This window comes from Carlito syrichta, unplaced genomic scaffold, assembly GCF_000164805.1.
Source record: "Carlito syrichta isolate Samal-C Ts95f unplaced genomic scaffold, Tarsius_syrichta-2.0.1 Scaffold144542, whole genome shotgun sequence".
Lineage (NCBI taxonomy): Eukaryota > Metazoa > Chordata > Mammalia > Primates > Tarsiidae > Carlito > Carlito syrichta.
The window spans coordinates 2,827-26,122 of record NW_007088638.1 but is presented as its reverse complement, the minus strand read 5'-3'; the positions used below and the strand labels follow the sequence as shown (position 1 = coordinate 26,122).

The 23,296-nt window shown below is 56.3% G+C and overlaps 2 protein-coding genes across 6 annotated transcripts in view; one reads left to right on the top strand and one right to left on the bottom strand.

Moving 5' to 3' along the window:
* The window catches only part of R3HCC1L (R3H domain and coiled-coil containing 1 like), a 33,513-nt gene extending 28,976 nt beyond the window's left edge, over positions 1-4,537 (top strand). For 2 of the 5 annotated variants that reach the window (XM_021708719.1, XM_021708720.1), the window contains one exon: positions 4,228-4,537. In XM_021708719.1, the coding sequence (XP_021564394.1) occupies positions 4,228-4,295 (68 nt within the window). In that variant the 3' untranslated portion in view covers positions 4,296-4,537. The remainder of the gene's footprint in view (positions 1-4,227) is intronic. The other 3 variants (XM_008050349.2, XM_008050347.2, XM_008050348.2) reach the window with 2 other exon arrangements.
* A 4,217-nt stretch (positions 4,538-8,754) lies between these two features.
* The window catches only part of LOXL4 (lysyl oxidase like 4), a 15,562-nt gene continuing 1,020 nt past the window's right edge, over positions 8,755-23,296 (bottom strand). The window contains exons 2-15 of the mRNA XM_008050350.2: positions 23,189-23,296; positions 22,527-22,705; positions 21,722-21,927; positions 19,888-19,926; positions 19,546-19,765; positions 18,828-19,011; positions 18,545-18,699; positions 17,838-18,005; positions 16,029-16,191; positions 13,749-13,992; positions 12,620-12,735; positions 11,468-11,604; positions 11,020-11,131; positions 8,755-9,020 (exon numbers count right to left, since the gene is read on the bottom strand). Coding sequence (XP_008048541.2) covers positions 8,950-9,020; positions 11,020-11,131; positions 11,468-11,604; positions 12,620-12,735; positions 13,749-13,992; positions 16,029-16,191; positions 17,838-18,005; positions 18,545-18,699; positions 18,828-19,011; positions 19,546-19,765; positions 19,888-19,926; positions 21,722-21,927; positions 22,527-22,705; positions 23,189-23,296 — 2,102 coding nt within the window. The 3' untranslated portion in view covers positions 8,755-8,949. The remainder of the gene's footprint in view (positions 9,021-11,019; positions 11,132-11,467; positions 11,605-12,619; positions 12,736-13,748; positions 13,993-16,028; positions 16,192-17,837; positions 18,006-18,544; positions 18,700-18,827; positions 19,012-19,545; positions 19,766-19,887; positions 19,927-21,721; positions 21,928-22,526; positions 22,706-23,188) is intronic.

Here is a 23,296-nt window from a genome sequence, read left to right as displayed (position 1 = left end):
TTTTTTTTGAGTTGGAGTCTCACTCTGTAGCCCAAACTGGAGTGCAGTGGCCGCTCCCGGCCACCGCAGCCTCGACCCGCTGGGTTCCAGCGATCCTTCTGCCTCAGCCTTCCGAGTAGCCGGAATTACAGGCATGCGCTACCACGCCCGGCTGATTTTTTGATTTATTGTAAAGATGAGGTCTTGCTGCCCAGGCGGGTCTCGAACCCGCGGGCTCAGGCAATCCACTCACCTCAGCCTCCCAAAGGCACGGGATTACAGGCTGAGCCACCGAGCCCGGCTCATTGAGTGCTTTTTATTTGATTTAATCATGTATTTTAAACCATTGATGCATACTAAATGATAAAACCACATTTTAAAGACCGAACTTCAAAATACGTGTAAAATGTTCCCATGTTCCACTTATCCAAATACTTGATTCCCACCTGAAATTGGAGATAGATATCATTACCTCTCAGAATAAGCTAAATCTTCTTTTTTTTTGAGTTGGAGTCTCACTGTTGTCCAGACTGGAGTGCAGTGGCATGCGCCCAGCTAATTATTGATTTATTGTAGAGACGAGGTCTCGCCAAGTTGCTCTTGTGGGTCTCGAACCCGTGGGCTCAGACAGTCCCTTGCCTCGGTCTCCCAAAGTGCTGGGATTATAGGCTGCATCACTGAGCCCGGCAACCTTCTCATTTTTAAAGCCTACTATCATTTTATTTTATAATTCATTTTATTTTACTCTTGGAGATAGGTGATTAATTGGTTCTAAAAGGCCATCTTTGGGTCATAGGCCTGAGAGGCAGAGTAAGTAAACAGTAATGTATTCACCTAGTTTGATGAATTAAATCACTGAGAACTTAAAATCATCTGTAAGACTTACCCGCAGTAAAGTGAACTTAATCACAGTTTCTACCTTCTGAATCCATTTTTGGGCTCTCCATTATCTAGGGTAGTGTGGTATTACTGACTCATAACCAGTCTTAGGCTGTTTTCTTGGCCTCCTTTCTCCCCAATGTCTGGAGTTCCCTTCATTTCTTACCACACTTTCATTTTGGTGTGATTTTTTCTTTTTTTTTTTTTTTTTGAGATGAAGCATTTACCCATCTTTTTGGTGTCAGTTGCTGTTTTATAAACTTCCTTTTCCTCAATCAGAGATGAAAATGTTAACCTAGGACTAACTGACCAGGTCACCAGCTGTTGCTAAATAAATATTAGGTGACTCCTTGTGTTGACACTTCATACACTGATCACCATTCTGTTCTCCAGAGTTAAATGCCCCCTCATATGGTCTGGACTGTATTTTCCCTGTATATTGATGATTATGTAAATACTCAGTAAACGTAAGATCTAGACGCCTTGCTAAAATTAAGAGGATAACTTCTCCTTGAAGTTATCTCCTCCATGAAAGAAAGCGATTACATTCATTTGACCAGACATATTCTTCACAAAGCATGTTGACTATTACTCTGTAGGTGGCTACAGATGGATTTTGAGATTGTTTTTCTTAGGTGTAGAAGTACATTTTGAAGTAAATTTACATCCCTCTTCTCTAGTAAAAAAAACAAAATACAACGAAGTGGCCCTTTTTCAGTCTTCAAAACTTTTTGTTCCCTTAGTAAGAAGTGGTGACTGACCGCACTGTGATTTCAATCAACTAATTTAATGTAGTTGTTTCTCTTGATTATTTATTATCCTGGAGAACGAAAGTCTTCAGGGCCATCTTATGTAAGCGTGTCGGGTTAATCACTTCATGCCTGATTTTCTGTGCTTCCTTAGTGCCTTGCCCTTATGGCTGTTGGGCTTCCTCTTTCCTTACTTGACATATTGAATTGTTGGAAGTAGAGTTAATGGAAGCTTTTTTTTGTGCACCTCATCAGTGAACATCTGCTTTCCTTTCTCTCTTTTTATTTTGTAGATTGGGAAAAATAGTTTATTTAGAAGTTGATGAGAGAGAAAAGGTTAATCCACCACTCCAAGATGGAAAGGGGGCCAGATCTTAAAGTGTGGCATCCCTTTCTCTTTGATAAAGAGATAGCATGTTTCTTGGTCTTTCTGTCAGTCCGTTTTTTTCCACATTTATATCCGTTTTATATAGATATTTTTAGATTGGGTTTTCAGATGTCAGGAGAGTGGAAAGCTATGCTGGGTAAGAATTCAGGCCTGGGTTCCAGATTCAGGACTTTCACTGACTGTGTAACTTTCGACAAGTCACTCAGGCTCTCTGACCTTCCGTTTCCTCATCTTCTAAATGAAGACATTCCTTTTAAGTCATATCCTGACCTATATTTCTCATATCCGTGTTCTGTATTTCTAAATTTATACCTCGTGTTTTCACTATTATTTGTGCTTCTCAATGTCTTCCTGCTCTTACTAGATTTTGCATATGATTTGCCACTAAAATTTATTCATATTTACATAGATTTGGTAATACAGAGCTACGGTGCTTTCATTAAAAAGCACTAGAGTAGGAAATGTTTCAGAATTCTGAGCTCTTCAGATTTAAGATAGGTAATATGGTATCTCTCCTCTATTTGTTTCATAACCCCAAAATCAAACACGTTGTATTTCAGCATCATATTAAATGGGATATATAAAAACTATAAACAGCTTTGTATCCTTTTAGGCTAGATTTACCACCATCAATGTTATGACCGTAAGCTTAAAAAAAAAAAAAAAAAGGCAACAAGTTGGTTGTTAGAACTGTTTTGATTTTGGAACTGGCTTATGTGCCAGTCATATTTTTCTGCTACTGCTGGATTGATTATTTTATAACTTGTCATATTACCTGTCTGGTTTAAGTGTTATGTCTTACTGAAAATTTTGAGGTCTACTTTTCTAGTTTCTACACTTTCCTTATAATCTAGAAACTAGTTTTTGCTGACTTTCATCCAAGACTGCTTTTGCCTTGAGAGCCTGCCTAACTTTTCTGTGTTTATACGAATCAAAACCACATTGCCTTCCTGCGAAATCCTGGCCTCCTGTAGACAAATCAGTTACCCTTCATGCTGTGTCCCGGAGAATCCCAGCCCAGTTCAGCCCTGCCTCAGTGCCAGGGCACTGTTAACCAGCCTTCAGTTTGCAATTTGCTGACCCTCACTCTTTTTGCCTCTTGTAACGTTGCTGCTATATTCCAATAATGCCACAAGATGGTGCCCAAATAGCAGTGAATGTCTCTTTCTTACATTTCCAAGTGTCAGTCAGCTTCATAACCAATGTCTTTGCCCTTAAAGCACAAATATAGTTTAGGAATTTTGTAAGGCATTCTGCTGCTTTGGAAAGATATGTCAGCTAGCAAGTGTTAACTTTCAACTCACCTTGATTTCTGTCAATCTTCCTGGTTCATGACTTGCAAAATCTTTACAGGCATTATCAATCTGGAAGGAAACATTTAGGCTCATCATCTGTGATTTAGGCTTATCACCATTTTATGGTGTCAAGATAAATGACTGGCCATGCAATTAGCACTGCTGTTGTGGCACCTAACGTGCATGGGCCACCAGACTGTGTGTGTGATCTGCATGGTCTGTATAGGTCTTGGTGAGAGTGTTAAATGGAGAACCAAGCTTCTGTATTAAAAATTCAAGGTAGAGTAACCAGATTTGTATTGCTTTTGTTTTAGAAATAGTCCTTAGTTTTTCTTCATTATATGTTGTCATTTTCCACATTGGGATTGTATATTCAGATTTCTGGCTCCTACACATGCCTTGGAAGTACTGAAATTTAGTTTGCCTCTGAAGTATTTTCCCAGTAAGGTTGTAGAGAAGGAGGTATGAGTCCAGCCCAGGGGCCCCCATTTCCATTTAAGCAGTGAGGTAGAAGAAGAATACTGGTATATATTCTTGATCCCTGTTGGAATATTTATAAATATTAGTAAACTGGAAATAATGGACAGTTATGCTGAGGCACTAAACAGTTGAACACTAGAATTAAGATAAATATGTATTAACAAGACTAGAATCTGGCTTCTGCTAGATTCTGACTTACACCATATGCTTCTCGTTTCTGTTAGCCCTAAATCTTTCTCTTCTTATTATATAGTAATAAATCTAAAGACCTGTGGTGTCATTTCCACTTACAAAAGCACTTGGAAAGTTAAAGGTATTAACTCTAGGATCAGGTAAGAGAAACCAGGATGTCTACTTGTCTCATGGTTAAAGTTTGCCTTGTAATTTGGATTAAAGGAAAGTCACTGGTCATGTGAAGTGTACAGCCATGTTTAATTAACACTGTTGTTGTTTACAGAGAGAAAACGGTTGGAAGCCAAGCAACGGGAAGACATCTGGGAAGGCAGAGACCAGTCTGCAGTTTGAATGTCACTCAATGAGAGGGATAACGCCAGGAATCAGAACATGTTTCCATAGTCTTCGGGTGAGAAGATCCTTCCAGAGCTCTGTGTGTACATGCAGATGTGCATGTTAAAGAGACCAGAGCCATCGAGACAAGGACTGACTGGGTGTAGAAAGAAGACAGACTCCTGTCTTCACTCCTGGGTGCTTCACTCCTAGGTGCAGTTCTTTGGAATCTCCCCCACAGTGGTGGGCATGGTAGGAAGAAATATGGAAGATGTGACTTTCAGGAGTCCTGCATGGGGCAAGTTTTGTTAGCGGGGATCATGCTTCCAAGACATTCAAAGCAAACACAGAAAAGAGCTGAGGATTCAGACCTGCAGCGATGGGAGACACAGGCCCTGCCAAGGACCTCACAAAACAGAACAGCAGCACTGGGGGAGGGAGGGCTGGGGCGGGAGCAGCTGGTGCAGAGAGACAGAACAGGTCTGGTGTGCTTGGCACATGCAGGATCTACACTGCGGGTTCTGGAACGCCAGAGCTGGAAACTGCAGCGGATATGGGAACTTAGACTCCAGGGCTTGTCGCGCGCCTGGGGCCTGAGGCCACTCCAGCCACACAGCAGCCAGGGCATGCCAGCTTCGTCCTCGTCGGCAGCCGGCGTGGGAACTAGGTGCCAGCTCCAGTGTCAGCGGTGACACTGTGTTGTAAGAGGGAGCCATTAAAGCCCATTTTGTGACACACATCACTCTGGCATTTGTCATTTTTGTCATGCCCACAAAGAAACAGGAGCACAGCTCCCTTCTTATCTTCTCTCCTGTAGTGCTGTGCATGGGTTAATGGATCTGTTGCTCGTGTTGACCCCTAGGGAGTAGAGCGCTGCTGTCTCTGCCTCAGAGCGTACTGCAGAAGGCACTACCTGGAAGTGGCATGGGGAAGCTCCTGTCCCCCTGTGTGCCCCCACCCAGCCTCTTTCTTGCCTTTTGCCATCTCTGTCGAATATGACATCCTGCAGAAGACATCTGGCACACAGCACGCTCTTGGTACGATCCTCTCAGCCTGTGCCAAAGGCACTTGGCACACAGCACCAGCTCGTCGGTTACAGTGACCCGCAGCCAGGATGCAAAACACCTCTGGGCAGCGGGGGCCTTCCTGAAGGACACAGACAGGACTGAGCCATCGGCTCAGGCTTTCTCCATGCCAGATCTGTGCTCCCAGTGCTTTTGGAGGGCAGTTCTGCTCTGGTGGTGGCCCTAGCCCTTACAGTGCTGACGTGGCCAGAGTGTCCCGTGGCACTCCTCGCCGGGGCGGCAGCCTTGTTTTCTTCCGACTTAGTGCCCCTGACCGTGATGGATGATTCGCATTGCCCAGAGCACGGTGGGCTGGGGCTCTGTTCGGCCGTTTTCAGATGACACTGGCCTTGGGTCCGAGTCCTGACCCCGCTATCCCTGCCACTGTTCAGGTCTTAGAGCCCTCACGGCTCCTCGGAGTTGTTTTCTCGTTCTTGGTCGGTTCTGCCAGTGTCCCTTGTTCATGTCCAGTGACTCCATGCCAATTTGGGAATTAAATAAGTCATTCTCTTGACCTTTCCACTCGTCCTCTATCTGAGTGCCCCTCTCTTTGCCTGGAAGCTGCAGGACTTGTGCTGTCTTCATGGGACAGACTTCTCTAAGCCAGGCAGGTCTCTTTGAACAGTGTGACTGCATTTGAAAGGAGATGCAGGGAGCTGCAGCCAGACTTTTATGCTGAATGGTATACCTCTGAGGTATGCCTTCACTATTTTGAGTCTTCAAGACAAAGACTGACCCTTGGCCATAAAAACGAGATGACCGCTACTCTCCCTTGCCTGGGAGGGGGCTTCTCCTTTCTGGACCGCGTTTTAGCTTTTAAGGACATGGCTGATGGTAACATACAGCCCCTATGTTATTACCCAGTTCTCTTGTAGCTCTCATACTCTCAGGAAGTTACTTGGGTTCTCATTCTAATGCTGTCTACCCAGTAGCCTATCCTTTTTTTCAGCCAACCATCAGCCACATCTAACTTTCAGATTTAGCCATATAACCAGCCTAGAGAAAGGATTTTTCTTTTCAGCCAACACCTGAAAATGACAGAGCGCTGCTGCTGCTTCTACCATCAGTAGAGAATGTGCTTCTTAATTCTGTCACCCCAGTAGTTGGAACTGATGTGTGTTAGCTAGAGGTAAGACAAGGTCCTGCTGGTGGCCCAGTTCAGACTCTCTCCAGCGTGTCCAGATGGAGATGAAATTCTTGGCTGCGTCTAAACCATGCCTCCCAAGCAAGGTTAGTTGGAGAGCCCCAGACAGCTGCCACGGCTCCTTTGCTAGATAGCCCAGAAGACAGCTCATGCGCTCTGCCGTGTGTGTATGTTGGACATCTAAAGCTCAGGATTACCTGGAATTTAGTAGAAAGGTACATTCCCCATGAGTTCTGATACTCTTCATAGAGTGAAAGTCTTTGTAGAATAAAGGTAAATGAGGCTTCTGAAGCGTAAGCCGGGGTTCTTAGCAGTTTAGTTTCTCTGAAGCTAAAGTATGCCGCAGTGAACGTCGTCTTCTGACGTTTTTGGTTCTGTCTGGAATTTGGTGGTTGGTGTTCTGTTGACATTCCTCATCTAGTTATAAGTCATGCCAGCCACCAGTCTTCCCATGTCCTTCCCTTTCAACTCAGAGGTGGAACAGCACAGCCCTTGTCTAGCTTTTCCAAGAATGAGCACTGGCTGCTCCTATCAAACGTGTGATGTGGGCAGTAAGACTGAGCCAGAGCCTGTGGCCGGCTGCCTGGCCTGCTTTCCCGGGCCCTGCTGGAAACTAGATCCAGCGAGAGGCTGTGGGTAACCTCCCTGCCTGGACCTGGTCGTCAGCACCCCCCGCTCGCCGCGCACTGCACATTCCTTCACAGACCATTAGCTGCATGTGTGAGCATAATGTCTTACTGTTTGGGGGATGCTTGCTGGGTCCAACAGGAAATCAGTCCTTCCCTTGTTTACCTCAACGGCCGGGCCAAAATATAATGCTCCCTCCGCCTAATGAGGAAGAGGAGGGAGCTGAGGAGAGAAGGTCGGGGAGAAGGGAGAAAGTGCTTCTTTGTATTCATAGAGGTACCCCAGAACATGTCCCCTCTGCCTCCCCAAGGAGGGGGCAGCAGGGAGAACTGCGGTAGATCTGCTCCATCCGCTGCCATTTGTTCTGGCTCTGCAGCCTTGGTTACCAGATTTTACAGTCCGCAGACTCGACCTTCTTGCCCTAGCCCTCGTCCCTTAACCTTTCCCACCCGTGTTTCGGCACCGAGCCTGAGGAGGGCGGCTGGGAAGTGGACAGTCAGCTCATCTCTACTAGAGAACTGTAGCGGGGCTGTCGGGCATGGTGCGCGTGCCCCTTGTGTGCTGGTCCCTGGCTCAGCGGGACTGAGGGGCGAGTGAGTGTGCCCGGAAGCGAGGGTAATCACGGCGAGGCGCGTCTTGGCAGCAGTCCACAAGGAGGAACCTTTATTGGCACTGGGGGGTCAGGGTGGAAGGATCACCGCGTCACATGTCTCAGTGGAAAAGGTCAAGAACAGTGTCAGGAAGGCCCTGGGCTTTCACACTGCCTGAGCAAGAGCACTTGCAGCCACATCACGCCGGGGTGGCAGGCGGCCTTTGCCAGGTTCTTGTCTTAACTGAACGTCCCCTTCTGATTTCTCCATGGTCTTCTGCCCTCATTCTACCAGGCCTGTCTTCATACTTCTGTAGAGATGAGTAGCTTGGTTGACCGATGTTCTTTCCGTGGCAAAAATATGATCTATGCAGCGTTCACTGTAGACACTCGGCTGAGACCTGAAACGGAGGCCAGTCCTGAGATGCGTGGTGACCCTGAGGGAGACTGGATTGCCTGCCAGGTAAGTGGCACGTGTCTCTTGCTTGGCAGAGGCCCCAGCAGGAGCTGGGTCCATGTTACCTCAGCATCCTTCTGCTCTGCCCACCTCCGCTGCTCTACAGGAAGGCCCCATCCAGCCACTTCTGTGAGACTTGCCCCTTCCCAAGCATTCATTAACGGCGGCGTTGGCCCATCAGGTGATCAGGGGTGCCGAGGCCCCAGCCTCCAGGGGTGTTAGAAACACTCAGGTGTGCGGGAGGATGGAAGCAGGGATGCTAGCGAACAGACTCAGAGCAGAATGAGAAAGGTGAGTTCCAAGTGAGGGCAGAAGCAGCCAGGGACTGAGCCCACCAGATTCACTTGTCACTTGCGACTTGGACACAAGTTGTGTTGCTTTGAGCTCTAGCAGAGAGCTAACCCCACCTGCCGTGTGGTTTGATCCTCTCTCCTCTACTCCTCCAGGACATTGGCGAAGCACCACTTAGACCGGGCACTGGGCCAGAGTCCGTCCCTAAGGAATGGAGAGCTCCCGAACCCAGGCAAAATCCAGGAGAGAACTGGGTCTCCTTATCCGAGCAGGCCTGGAGGCCATACTCCAGGCACAGGCCCCAGGGGACAGGCCGGGCGCCAGCCCGAGGGAGCAGTGCCACCTGGGTGGGCGGTCTTGCCGTCAGAAGGCTTCCTGAGCAGGTTCTTGGTACCTCCGGGGCACTGGCCCACTTCCTCAGAGTCGGGGCGCAGAGGGCACGGCTCTGACGGGCTGAGGTATCTGGTGTATGAGCGGCAGCTGGGAGTGCAGAGGCGGCTTCAGATCAGGTTGTTTCTGAGGCGCTCTTCCTGCTCCAGGGCAAGCTCTGTGCTGGCTGGGTACGAATCCCCTGCGGGCCAAAGGAGAGCAGGTCAGGCTGCAGACCAGCCCTACCGAGGTCTCACCCCGTCCTGACAGCTTTGTGCCTGCAGGTCATCTGCCCCGCTCTGCCTTCTCCTCAGGTCTGTCTGGGGCACAGGCACCAGTCACTCTCTGGAAACAGGCCCCGGACAGGCGTGGGGTCTCAGGGCCATCAGGAAGAACAGGCAGTTGAGGGGAGAGGGTTGGGCTGGGTGTTCTCCTTTGTGCCACCCCTCCCCACTCCCGACTCACTCTCCACCCTTTAGCACGTAGGTACCCTGGGAAACTGGCCCCTAGAGATGACATCACTTGGGTTCCCTGGTCTTCGGGTTTCTGGTCGAGTTAGGTCAGTGGGCAGCAGGAGGTAGGAGGGTGAAGGAGAGCGGCCGGGCATTTCTTCCCTGCTCTGGCCCTGCAGTTCTGCCGCGAGGGTCTAGGGCTCCTGCTCCAGCCAGTCACCCTCCTCCTGCACTTTTACCTGCTCCAGGATAGCCCTGCCCCTTGAGGCCTAAAGCAGGTAGCAGCTGTCCACTCTTCTCAACACTGGATATCGGCATCCCTCACTTCCTCAGTCCTTGCACACCTGGACACAGCCCTTTCACTAAAGAGCCTGGTGTGCCTTCTGCTCTCTGCAGGGGCCCTGCCGGGCCTCTGCATCCTCTTCCTGGGCCTCCTCACTGGCCTGGATCCCCTGCAGCCTCCTCCCGCATCGCGGAGGGTCTGCTGTCCCCGTGTGCAGCCTCGGATCCCAATTCCTGAGCCTCTCATCTTCCTGCCTCATGGAACGGCAGCACAGCCTGCTGAGTCACACAGGTCTGAACCCTTACACTGTTCTTCCTTCCTCTGTTGCCAGAGCTATTTTTTGAAAACATAAGTGATCTTTTGCTTCCTTGACTGAAACCTGTCGGTTCCCAGAAGCCCACAGGATAAAGTCCACTCTCAGAACTATCGTAGCCCTCCCTGCCTAGGACTTCAGTCCTTAGTAGGTTTGAAGTGCACCGCTGCATTATCCAAAAGAGAAAACTGCACAGATAAGGATTCCCTCGCCGTTTTCCAGCTCAAAAGCGGTGGGATTGGCCTGGGACCCAGGGGAGCCCCTGGAGCCCAGCCCTATGTGCTTCCTCCTCCTTGGACTGCTACCCCTCCTTTGAAACCCGGGTCCAGCGTCACCTCTTCTGTGCAGCCTCCCCGGCCCCAGCCACTGGTCGTTCTCTGCCTGCTCAGCTCTTACTCCCTGCCTGTGTGGCGTACCAGTAGTCCCGGGCTGCTGCAGGCGTGCAAAGCCTTCTTGGTCCTGGGCTCCAGGTCTTACACTGGCGTTCCCAGTGTCTGGCGCCGTGTCCAGGCGGTAGGCCCTCACCCATGCATGTTACCTGCGTGGACAGCGCCGCCCGCCCCCCCCCCCCCCCCCCCACACAAGCTGTGCACAGTAAGTACAGGCTCATTTTACACCTGAAGATCAAGGGTGTCTTTACTGACACTTAAGCAACCACCTCCTCTCTCTGCCCCTGCTGGGTCATGCTACTTCCTTTGATCTTATCAGTCCTGTAAGTGTCCCTGTTCTCTGTGGTCCCCTTCTTGCAAGCACCGATCACAGCTGGAGACCGCCACACGGGGCAAGGGGACTTCTGCATTTGCCTGGGAGGCAGTCAGCTTAGGATGGGGGGCAGCTGAGAAAGGCCACGCTAAAGAGAAGGGAAGAAAGATCCCGACGTGGCTTGAGGTGGCAGGAAGGGCTCCAGGACAGACTGGAAACTGTTCACCAACAGCCGGACGTGCCAAGAGGGAGGGAGGAGGAGGGGTGGCTGGGTGATGCTGGTGGTCTGAGTCATCCTAGAGATCTGCCCGTGCGGATGGCCAAGAAGTTCGCCCTGTTCCGTCCCTGGCCTACACACACACACAACACACACTCCCACTCACACACACACCGCTCGCGGAGGCAGGGTGATTTAGCGTCTTCCTGGCCTGCCCGCGCGGCTCACGGTTACCTGTGTGGCAGTTGTGCAGCCAGACCCGGTGCCCATCATACTTGCAGCGGCACTGCATCATGTTGTTGGAGAAATCCGACTCGGCCACCTCGTATTTGGGGTTCACAACCACCTGGGGCGAGAGGGGCCGACGGGACAGGGGTGACTGGGTCTCTGAGTCCCTTACAGCTCATGTATTTTACAAAGCGCGTCTCTACTCTTGGCTTCATTCATACTGTCACCCCAGGAGGTAAGCATGGCAGATGGGGACGGGGAGGTCACGTCTGAAAAGTGGGGACGTGCCCAGAGTTCAGAGTCAAGACTCAAGCCCGGTCCTTGGGACCCAGGAACACGGCTCCTGCAGGTGACTGGCTTGTCAGAAGCTGTGAGCTCTCTCCTTGTGTCGTCAGGGAAAGCCTGGGGTCATCTGGAGTTCCAAGGGGCTCTGTGGGCATCCCCCCGCTCTCACCTGGAAGATGTAGTCCCCGGGGCCCACGTCCGTGATGTCCACCCACTGGCAATCGATGTCATGCCGGTAGGTGTCCCAGCAGCCTACGGTCACGCCCTGCTCCCCAAAGTTGGCGCACGCATAGCGCCGCTGCAGTCCTGGAGGGAAGGGGGCAGACACCCGGGTATTCAGGCACCACCTAGGTACTCAGGACGAGCACTCTGCTAGGTCTCTCGGACGTCACCATCTCATCCTACCCTGCTTCACCAGTTCCGAGTCATTGTGCCCACTTCACCAACCAGGGCCCTGAGGTTCGCTTCAAGCTCTTGCCCGAGACCCTTCTGACTAGGCGTCCAGCACTGCGGCAAGCCACATTGGTGACAAGGAGACTATTTGGATGTGCTCACGGACATCTCTTGGGCCAGGAGTGTGGTTGGAAGATTCCAGCCTGCTGTGCTAATTCATTTGTCCACCCCTCCCTCCCTCATCCACCCAACCCTCTAAGGACCAGGGTTTCCATGCTGTTCCCAAGGGCTGAGGACTGTGGGTTTGCAGACTGGAATCTGGTCTTGCCCCTGGGGAGTGCAATTGGCGTCCCAGAAAGTGCTTGGTGCCTCAACAGCAGGACTCAAAGGAAGTAAGCCTTCTGCCTGCGATTTCAGAAGGTAAGAAAGGCTCTTTTCTTTTCTTTTTCTTTTTTGAGTTGGAGTCTCACTCCGTCATCCAGGCTGGAGTGCAGTGGCTCGCTCATGGCCACCCCAGCCTCGACCTGCTGGGCTCCGGCGATCCTTCCTCCTCAGCATTCCAAGTAGCTGGAACTACAGGCATGAGCCACCATGGCCAGCTAACTTTTTGATTTATTGTAGAGAGGAAGTCTCGCCAATTGCCAAGGCTGTTCTCGAACCCGCAGGCTCAGGCAATCCCTTCACCTCGGCCTCCCCAAGTGCTGGGATGACAGGCTTGAGCCACTGCGCCCGCCAAAATGGCTCTTTTCTAACTGCCTTGAGTGCGAACTCCAACCCGGGATCTCCAGGTGACTGGGGCTCTTGGGCGGAGGGGAACCTGGTCTCCCAGAGGGGTAGGGAAGGAGAGCAAGAGGAGGATAACAAGGGGTGTCAGGCGAGGAGACTGACGTCACCAGGTGTGCTACGATGCCGGCCGGCGGCCTCGTACCTGTGGGGCAGTTTGTGTCCTCGAGACAGAAGCTGGCTTTGTGCCCCTCGGCCACCTTGGAGCCGTTGAGAGTCAGGAGGTCATAGTGCGTGAAGACCTCGATGCTGTGGTAGTGCCTGCAGGAGAGGCAGAGCCGTGAGCCGGGCGCGGCCAGGGGGAGGACCGAGGCCAGGGGAGGACGTGGCCGAGGCCCAGCGCTACCCGAGAGGAAAGCCGAAGAGCAGGACAACCCTTCCCTCCTGCACCCAGGACGTGTGAGGCCCGCAGCCTGCTCTGTCTGCACCCCTGCCAGGCAGCATGGCACAGCTGCCCTGTCGTCCGGGGTCTTGGCCTAGCCCCGGCAGCCTCCAGGGTGCCTTCCCGCCAAGGACCCGCCTCGGTGCTGAGCTGCTGGGGCGCCCGCGCTCAGCTCCTTGTCAGCCTGGGACCAAATTGCCACCATTGTTTCCAGTCCCGCTGTAATGACAGCTCTGTTCATGCTCCAGGGAAAGGTGCTTATTATCTCAGGCAAGGCCGAGTCTCAGAGTCGGTGCCTGTTCCGCAGCCTTCCGCACTGCATCCTGAAGAAAAATTTCATTCTGCCCGTGTCATGAGCACGGTGTCCCTCTCCCGGGCCTGGAGGCCCCTGATAGGGAAGGGTGCTCATTGTCCCTTTTGTGCACGGACCATTCGTGCTGTTCTGGGCCTGGCCTTGCTGCTGCGGGACCTGGCCAGCTGATTCTGCAGAGCCAGCATCCTGGCGGGATGTCTGTTTTGGGCCTGCAGGTCTCCGGGAGTCCTCATTTCACCTGGCCTCTGGAGACAAGGCCTGTGGTCCCCTGTCGGGAAATGGTCAACTACATCCCAACGGGGACCAGCAACTTCCCTGTGGGATGTTGCCATGGGAAGCACCCCACGAGCACCATCTACAGGGAGAAGGTGGAAAAGATCGAGGGGGCAGGTGGCCGCCTGGGGTTTCCTCACTGCCTCCCTGCAGGCAAGGCCTCTAGGCATCTAGAAAGGGAGATTTATCCCGCGCACACACCCCTCCAGGAAAGCGCCCGAGGCCAGGGAAGTGCCAGACCGCTTGGCCCCGGACCCTGCTTTTTGCCCCTAACTCTCCAGTGCCAAGGTGTGGGCGGGCACTCACCTGTGACACTGGTGCCAAATCCAGCTGTGGCGGCCTGTCTTGGGACGGAAGTCGGCCCGGCCCAGGTTGTAGATCTGCGTGGAGAAGCGTAGCAGGCGTCGATGTCCGTAGGGCCAGTCCATGCGGTCGGCCGACTGGGACAGGCAGTTCTCCTCGTGGGCGCAGTACAGCTGACTGAGCGGCCGGTCCTCCAGGTAGGCTGTCTCCTGCACCAGCTGGGCGTTCATCACCAGGTCTGGAGCACCTGGGGCAGCAGAGGGCACGGCAGTGACCGGGCCAGGAAGGCCACCGACCTGCTCTCCACACAGAGGACAGCCTGGCCCCAGACCACGCCCTCCGGGAGGACCCCAGCACAGATGAGCAGGATAAGAGTCAGGAGATGGGAGTCCTGGTAACGAAAGGAAGCGTCTAGCGCCGTCGGCTACAGAGGCTCGGTTAAGCTTGCCGACTTTGGAGCCAGGCCGCCTGTGCTCGTTCTTGGCTTAACTCCTGACTATATGGTGGACGATCTCTTATCTCTCCTCATCATCCGTGAGATGGAGATGGTAACAGTGACACTAACGTGACAGTACCTGAGATGTGCTTACACTGATCGGCCTGTAGCGAGCACGCAACTGGTACAGGCCGGCCCTTCTCTCATGAGGTGCTTTTAGGCTGTGCTGATGTGTGGCTTAGCTCGCATCCCCTGGAGATCTGCTCATGCCTCACTCGTATTTTGTGCCTGAACTGGCACTAAAAATGCCCTCGGGGTCCTGGGGTGTCCGTGCGGGACCCCAAAATCCCTGAAATGTATTTATAAAAAAATGCATATTCTCGCATGTTTAAACCTCAGTCACCTTCAGACTCCTCTCTGCTGGGTGCAATACACCTATCAAGACACTCTTTCCACTGCTTAGAACTGGTTTTGGACTCAGCAATGCTGATGTCAGAGCGTCTGCCGTTTTTTGTTTTCTCTCTTCCACATCGACAAAACATTCCCCTTGGAGGACTTTTTTATCCAGGGAAACAAACGCTGCTCAGGGCAAGACTGGGGGAAGAGGGAGGGTGGGGCTCGGGGGTCATACCGATTGGGGTCAAAAACTGCTGAACACTCAGCGCGGTGTGGGCAGGTTGATCACGTAAGCCTCCCGTCACGAAATGGGCAAACGTGCTGAAAGCCTCGCCAAAAGAAATTCACTGAGGCCGAACGCAGCCTCTCACAACAACACTAGCGGGTACACTGATACCGACGGGTTCAGCGTTCCTAGAACACATCACTGGCCGGGGGAAGCCCGTCCCACAAGAGGCTCGCCCTCCAAAAAAATAATTCTGTTTTCTTGGGTCCCCTCGTATGTTGGAAAGTGCCAGGAAGTGCCCATTGAGACAAGGGGAAGGAGAGCAAGAGTAAAGAAAGAAGTGACAGCAGCCAGGAGAGCAGGGACGGTCACAGTGGCTGCTGGGGCGGCCTCTGCAGGCAGCCAGCAGGGATGGGTCGAGGTTCCCAGGAAGGGGAGTGGGGTGGCAGCAGCCCCCACATGCTGGAGGCCTCGGTACTGGAGTCCCACTCTGAGCCCCCTCACTCTACCGGGCGTGATGGGTGGGCCCGGCTTCTTCCGATGCCCTGGACAGAGAGGAAGCCGGGCGCTCACTGACAAAGGTGAAGGAGGTCTTGGTGTTGAGGTCTGGCCAGGAGGAAGGTCAAGTGGCCACTTGGGTTGGTGCCGGCCTGTGGCCTTGGGGCTGGATATAGTTATCTTGGCACAGCCTCGCTGGCAGAAGTCAGTGCTGCTGCCTGAAAGGCTGGGCCGTGGGACAGAGTGGTGCCGCAGCTGGCCTGGACCCAGCGCCTTTCGGGTAAGTCCCGCAGCCGGCCCGGGCCCCAAGGGCACCTCCCATCCACGTGTCCCCGCCAGCAGCTCCCAAGTGCTCTTACAAACCATAGTGACACATGTCCCTTGGGTTGGAGCCCAGGACGCACATGCACAGATGCCCTGGCTTGGGGCAGTGCATTCTGACGCTTTCCATTCTGTCCCGTTTATAAAACTGTAGGTCACGGCCCTGACATTGAAACACGGTTCCAGCCCTGCACCTCACACATGCTGGGTTTTCTTTCTCAGCCTCCCATGTGGTGGGGGTGGGGCCTGCATCTGGGTGGGACAGGTGCTTCAGCCCCACCTCTGGGAAACGGCAGCTGGCCTTTCACTCCCACCCTGCCGGCCTGGCGCTGGCCCGCACTCGGGGCCCTCCCAGGGGGACGCGCAGGCCCGCCCACCCCCCAGCCCTGTGGGCCCCGTCACTCACTGTCCATGCAGGAGACTCCGGCCGAGGCGCGCCCAGCGCCATGGGAACAGTGCACTGGCCCGTGCCTCTGGCACTGCTGCAGGGCCAGCTCCGAGCCCGAGCAGTGCACCCCACTCATCACCACCTCGCCGGCCCCCGGCGTCCCCTGCCAGTACCAGGTGTCCTAAGGAAACAGCCCGCAGCACTGGTCAAGGGGAGTGGTACCTCTGGGGCCACCGCCTCTGACTCCCAACGGAGGTCCAGCACCTGCACATCTTGCATGACGGGAGCCCACACCCCAGGACAGTCCCTGCCACGTTTGGACCCCTCAGGTATTAGAAATGGCTTCATGGCTGGGTGCAGTGGCTCAGCCTGTCATCCCAGCACTTTGAGAGGCCGAGGCGAGAGCATTGCCTGAGCCCGCGGGTTTGAGACCAGCCCGGGCAACTTGGTGAGACCTCATCTCTACAATAAATAAAAAATAGATAATTATACACCTGTAGTTCCAGCTACTTGGAAGGCTGAGGTAGAAGGATTGCCTGAGCCCAGCAGGTTGACCCTGGGGTGGCCATGAGTATGCCACTGCACTGCAGCCTGGGTGATGGAGTGAGACTCCGACTCAAAAATAAAAAAATAAAATAAAATATTTAAATCTAGGCCGGGCGCAGTGGCTAAGCCTGTCATCCCAGCACTTTGGGAGGCCAAGGCAAGAGGACTGCCTGAGCCCGCGGGTTTGAGACCAGCCCGGGCAACTTGGTGAGACCTCGTCTCTATAATAAATCAAAAATTAGCCGGGTGTGGTAGCGTGTGCCTGTAGTTTTGGCTACTTGGAAGGCTGAGGCAGAAGGCTCGCCGGAGCCCAGCAGGTCGATGCTGGGGTGGCTGTGAGCGTGTGTGCCACTGCGCACCAGCCTGGGCGATGCAGTGAGACACCGACTCAAAAAAAAAGAAAAGAAAAAAGAAATGGTTTCGTGTGTGGCGGAAAAATCTCCTGCCTGTGGCTTCCACCCATGGCCGTGCACTCATCCCACTCCCGGGTGACAGCCTCCACTCTTGAAGATGACGTCCGCCTCCCCCCCCGGCAGCCGCCCCCAGCCCGGGTGGCGTGCCCCATTTCCCCAGCTGCTCCTCAAACAGCCCGGGCACCCGAGCCCGGTCCCAGTGTGGGTGCAGCTGCAGTGCCTTCTCTGTGCAGCCACGCTGGGCTCTCTTGTCTTGCTCTCTCTTCACCCTGCTGATTTCCCCTGGACTGCCTGCCACTGTTCTGGTGCAGGCCTGTGTCCTTTCTCACCGGGGCGGCGACCGCGGCCTCATGCATGTGTTCCCCTGCATTCATTCCCTCCACCCCAACTATTTCCCAAACAATCTTCTCCATGTCTGGGCTGCGAGTTCTGAGTGGTCCCGCCCTGACCCCCTCCACCCTTTGCGCTCCAGACCTCTCCCCCTGGAGCCACCACTTCAGCCTCTGGCCCTGAGTTCCCCAACTGGACCGAGGGTCTTTCTCTGCCGCACGGCCTTTGCATGAGTGGCTGATTCATCCCCAGTGTGTCTGGCTAACTTCTGTTCAATTCTCTCTCCTGCAGACACAACCGTGTGCCTGGCTGTGTGGACATTTTACTAGTGACGGCCTCCTCTGCTTGGCGAATGCTCTCGGGGCAGGGACTGCCCGGCTCGCCACGCCAGCCTGGCGCCCGGCATGACCTCAGCCCGTGGTTTTGCTCAGTGAGTTGCAGAATGAATGGAGGGGCAGCAGCTTTTGCCCAGGAGGTTTGGGCCCTCTCCATCCAGGAGGTGGGAAAGAGGCAGGGAAGGGGCAGAGGGGGGACCTACCTTGATGGCGTGGTTGGCAAAGCCCAGGCCGAGCTGTCGGCAGGCCACCATGGCTTCGGGGAGGCCCCAGTGGTCGCTGCACACGCTCCCCCAGTGCCGGACCCCGTTCACCTCCACCTCCACCTCCACCACGCCCTCCTCGGGGCTGCGTCCCCCAGCCAGGCGCACCTGCCATGGGTGAGGGGCGCGTGAGGGGTGGACGGCCCCGGGTCGCCGCCGTGGCCTAGACGGGGCATCTTCTTTCTGCCACAGCCTGCCTGCCAAGCGGGGACCAGTCCTGGTCTCTGCTGTCCCAAGCGCCTGGGTAGGGGCTTCTCTGGGGTTGGCCCCTGACCCGAAGTCCCATGCCGGGCAGCCTGCTGTTTGCAAAGGGTTTTCTTGTCCCTCACCTCATCCCCGACACCCCTGGGAGCGCGCCATCCCCGCTTTAGAGACGCCTGCGACTCGCCCACGGTCCCGCTGGCACTGACCCTTGGACCTCAGCGCCCTCACAGCCTCTCCAGGGCCACCCAGTGCTGACAGCCCTGCAGCCTTCTGACATCTTGGGGATGGGGGGCAGGGCCGAGTGAGTCTCAGCGGAGGGTGTTCCAGGCTGGCTCTGGGGAAGGAGGGCTCCGAGACCCCCTCCCGCCGGCTCGATGGAGTATTCTGGGGGCCCCAGGGCGTCCCAGCCCGCCCGCGGAGGCCGTGCTCAGACCTGAACTCACCTGACCCCGAAAGCCCATGTCGGGGACATGGCACCTCACGGCGGCATCGTTCTCATGCTGACACCCATTCTGGGCCCCTTCCAGGGCGGGGCAGTCCCCAAGGGTCCGCTCGTACCCCCGGCAGCGCACCTCACTCAAGTGGATGGGCCCCAGCCCTGCGGGGGAGAGCGCCGTGGGGGGGGTCTCTCCCGGCCGCCCGCTTTCTGTCCCGGGCCTTGCCCATGCTGGGACCTCCGCAGATGGACCCCGTGGTCCTCTCGCCCACCCCAGACTCCTTGCTCACCTTGGCCCAGCTGGGCCCCGAAGAGGGCCTCCCGCGCAGACCCGAAGCCGAGCTGTCGGCACACGACGCTGGCAGAGACGAGGTTCCACCGGCGGTCGCACACCGTGCCCCACTGGTGGTTCACGAGCACTTCCACGCGGCCCTCGCCTACCTGGGCCCCAGAGCGCAGGCGCACCCTCGGCTCCTGCAGGGGAGACCGTCTCAGGGAGGCCGAGTGGGAGGCAGCCGGCTGGAGCTGAGCCCTGCAGCGGGCACCGGGGCCGGGCCCATCAGACTCTGGCAGTGGCCCTGTCCGGCCTCTGACCTTCGCTGCGGTCACCCCGAGCAAGCCGTGCCTCTTGGCCTCTGCCTCCGCAGCAACAAAGCACCTTCATGGCCTCCGGGAGGCCCGTCAGGTGACGCTTAGGCGTCCTTACCCTTACGGGCACTGGCTCTCTGATGTTCACACCAGGAGGGCTCCGCGCCCTCCACGGCTGCAGCGGGGCCTGGTGACTGTCCCGCTGGCTGCGTTCTAGTCCGGGCACGTGACCCCAGTTTTCCACTTGGGGGGTGATGTGATCCCTCCTGAACAAATGCCACTCCCCCACTCTGTGATTGGCTCTCGGCGCCCAGTCTGCCTGCCCTCCTCTCCTGCCTGGCCCGAAGCCCACCCTGCCACGCGGATCCTGCCAGGAGGGGCCTGTGCCCTGGAGGGGGTGCAGGAGGGACCCCGGCTCACCTCTGCCCCTGACTCCTTGCGGCGCGGCTTCACCTTGTGCGGGCGGAAGCGAGGCCCCGCCACACAGCTGACCACGGCGTGCATGCCCCCCGGGCAGGCCGGCTTGAGCTTGCCCTGGGCGGGGGCCACTTGCACCTGGCAGCTGGCCAGGTGGGGCTCTGTCCCCAGGCAGGTGACCCGGTGGATCCAGAAGGAGTTCTTGACGGTCAGGCTCTTCAGCCTGGAGGACAAGGGAGACTGAGGGTAGAGCAGGGGCTGGAGGGCGAGCTTGGAGATTGCGGGGGGGAGATGGGGAGGGGACGTGGGGACCATCATGCCGTGCCCCTGCGTGCCACCCCTCACCTGGACTTGGAGTCCTTCAGCTTCAGATCCCAGACTTTCCTGTGAGGGAGAAGACAGATGGGCGGTGGAGGGGAGCACGCATCCCATCCCCGCCACCTGGGTCCTCACGGCCGTCCTTCAGCTGGCACCGGACTTTACAGTTTGTAAGCATGTTTGCAAATCTTATTTCAATGTCCAGTGTCACAGCAGCCCCATGGGCACCGGCTGTCAACACTCACTACCGAGGGGCTGGGCTGGGACAATCCACGGCGACATGCCCCCCTGGTCCTGAAGGGGCATCTCTTGGGGCTGGGCTTAGGCTTGCCCTCCTGGGTATGGCTGGAGGGGAGTCTTGCCAGCATGCCCGGGAGAAGGGGCCTAGGGAAAGGGTCCTCTGGGGACAGGGGAAGGTGGAGACCTTGCTGGCGGGAGTGACCCGCCGAGACACCCAGGTGTAGCCAGGTCTCCCTCCGCAGGGGTGGCCGGTGAGTCTGCAGGACCTAGATGGGCAGTCGCCAGGCAAGCAGTCAGGCCCACACCCAGGGTCCCCAAGAATGGAGTCATGTGGGGACCCCACCTCCTTCTTCAGCACTGGGTCATCTAAGTCAGAGCCACTGGACAGAGTCGCCGGGGCCTTCTGACCCCCTGAGGGACGCAGGGCTAAAACGTGGGGTGGCGAGGCAGACGACCAGACACACCCTGGGGGATTTCTCCCTGGCACGGAGGGGGCAGGATTGTGTCTGTGGCTGCCGTGGACACGGCAATATGGCGACTAACGTCACGTTTCTGACCAGAGATTTTGACGCCAAATCCAGCTCTGCCCACACCTGCTCACACATGACCCGGCTGCAGCCAGGCCGGGGCGAGAGCTGGGGACACCGAGGGGCTGGGTTGGGACAATCCACGGCAGACGGACATTCAGGCCCAGGTGCCCACCAGAGGCCCGCAGCCGAGCACCGGAGCTGAGGCCAGAGCCAGCTGGCCTTACGCTGTGCTTGTGGGGTCTGGGGTCTGCAGGAGAATCTGGTTTCAAATCCGGGACACAGCGTTTTATGTTCAGCGGTTTAAATCATGGGACATCTGAGCCGTTGTTCTAAGACTGGCGAGTGTTCCCTTTCTGACCGTTTCTAGGTCTTTTCTGGATCCTCCACCCTCACTCACTTTCTCCTGTGTTATTCTGAGGGGACCCAGGCACAAGCCACACTCGGGCCTGTCCCCCCAGTCCCAGCGCCGTGGACTGTCCTGCCACAGACACCACAGCCAGTTGGTCCCACCGGTCCACACGGAGCTCCTCAGGGTCCCACATGCCACACACACACACTCGCACCCACACCTCATGCTCACGCATCTCACACGAGCACACGTGTGCACGATCATGCACACATAAACACATAAACCCATGCACACACACACACACCCCATCCTACACCCGCACACGTGTGTGCTCACACATGATACACTCGCACACGTGCACACTCACGTTTCACACAAGCACACAGATACACACTCACGCTCAAGCACACCCCGCATCACACATGCTCGCAAGCACACGCTCGCATCACGCAACATCACAGGCACACATCACATATTTGGGCACGCCCACACACACCCTCACAGCTCACACCCATGCACACCCCGCCTCACACCTGCTCGCACACGCTCACACATCGTGCACATACTGCCTGCAGGCACACGTCACACACTCGCGTGCTCGCACTCACACCCCCTCCCATCACACACGCTCACAGGCCCTCACACACACACACACGTACACATCACACGCACACATGCACACACGCATGCACTCAGCCAGCCCCACAGCCCCGCCTCCCGGGCCCGGCCGCTCCGCGCCTACCTGTAGTAGTAACTCTGGACGGGCGTCTCGCTGGGGAAGCCCAGCATCCCGCACACCACCCGGCTGTTGTTCATGGTCCAGCCCTGGTCACACACCTGCCGCCAGTGGCCGTCGTACCTCACCTCCACGGCGCCCTCGGTCACCGGGCTGCGCCGCTTGGCGCTGGCGAGGATGGGCTTGAGCCGCACCTCCTCCAGCTGCCGGCCCTGCGGGGGCACCGTCACCAGGACCCTCAGAGGCCAGCCCTCCGCCCCCGTGGGACAGGCTAGGACGCCGAGGCCCGGGGCAGCGGCGGCGTCCAAGGCCGCGAGGTGAGAGCCCCGTCTGTCGAGGCCCTGTCCCTCGAGTCCTCACATCTGTCAGGCTGGGGAGGAGGCAGGTCGGGCCTTCCCTGAGACCCGGATGGGCGGCTGGGACATGGGGGCTTTGGAGGGGCACGGAGGGCCGAGGGGACACAGGCCAGCTGCTGTGGCTCACAAGACCCTCCCCCTAGCCCGGGGGTGGCCTAGGCCAGCAGGGGATCCCCCATCACAACCTGCCGAGCTCTGCCTGGAGCCAGCTGTGCCAGGGCAGGAGAAGGTGGGAGGGTGGGGGCCGGTGCCCGCCCTCTCGCTCCTGTTGTTTGGCTTGGGCTGTTTTTAGCTCAGGGTTGTTTGTGCCGGGAAGAGGCAGCAATTGTGGCCGGGCCTCGCAGGCACCTCCGGGCTCTGCCGCCTCCCGGTGGAAGCAGCTTCAGTGAGTCCAGCAGGCCCGGTTTCCAGCCCACGCCTGCCGGGCCACCCCAGGGCTCCCTCTGCCTCCTCACCTGGGGCCCCAGGGCATTGGAGACCCTCTCAGAAAGGTAGCCTCGGTGGCGCTGGGGGTGGCACACCACCCCGACGTCTTCCGAGTGGCTGCAGTCGCTGACACCCCAGCCGTTGGAGCTGCACTGATCCAGGGTGTTCTCGGTGCCCACACAGCGCACGTTGTCCAGCCAGATGGGCCCTGGGGGGGGAGAGGAGTGGCACTCAGGGGTGGCAGAGGCAGGTGGCAGAGGCAGGTGACAGCTCTGCCTCCTGGGAGGAGCCCACATCCATCACGTCTCTTCCAACCCGGAGTAGAAGGTGGGGGGAGCAGGGGGACCAGTTTCCCTGGGGTCTCAGCACCCACAACCCTGCCTGCTGCCTCCTTTGGGCCTCGGGTCTCGTGGAGTCTGATTTGGGGGAGCGCCAGGTAGGCGGAGTGAGTAGATCTACCTGATCACCATGCATGCATTCAGTATCTGCTGAGCCCGCCTCACGCCCACGGCTGTGTGCAAGGAACTCAGAGCGCAGGGCTGATGGCGGTGGCCTCATCACAAGAGAGTGGAGCAGGAAGCAGGGCCATTGGCCGCAGGGAAACTCGGAGGGGCCTCGCGGAGGAGGTCACGCGGGCTGGGTGTTAAAGGGCAGTGGCCCCGAGGTCTCCGGACCGTCCCGTGTCACTCACCCTCGCCTTGGCCGTACTTGGCGCTGTGGGCCCAGGTCAAGGCCCCCTCGAAGCCCAGCTGGCGGCAGGCCACCGTGGCCTCCTGGAGGCCGAAGTCGTCGTCGCACA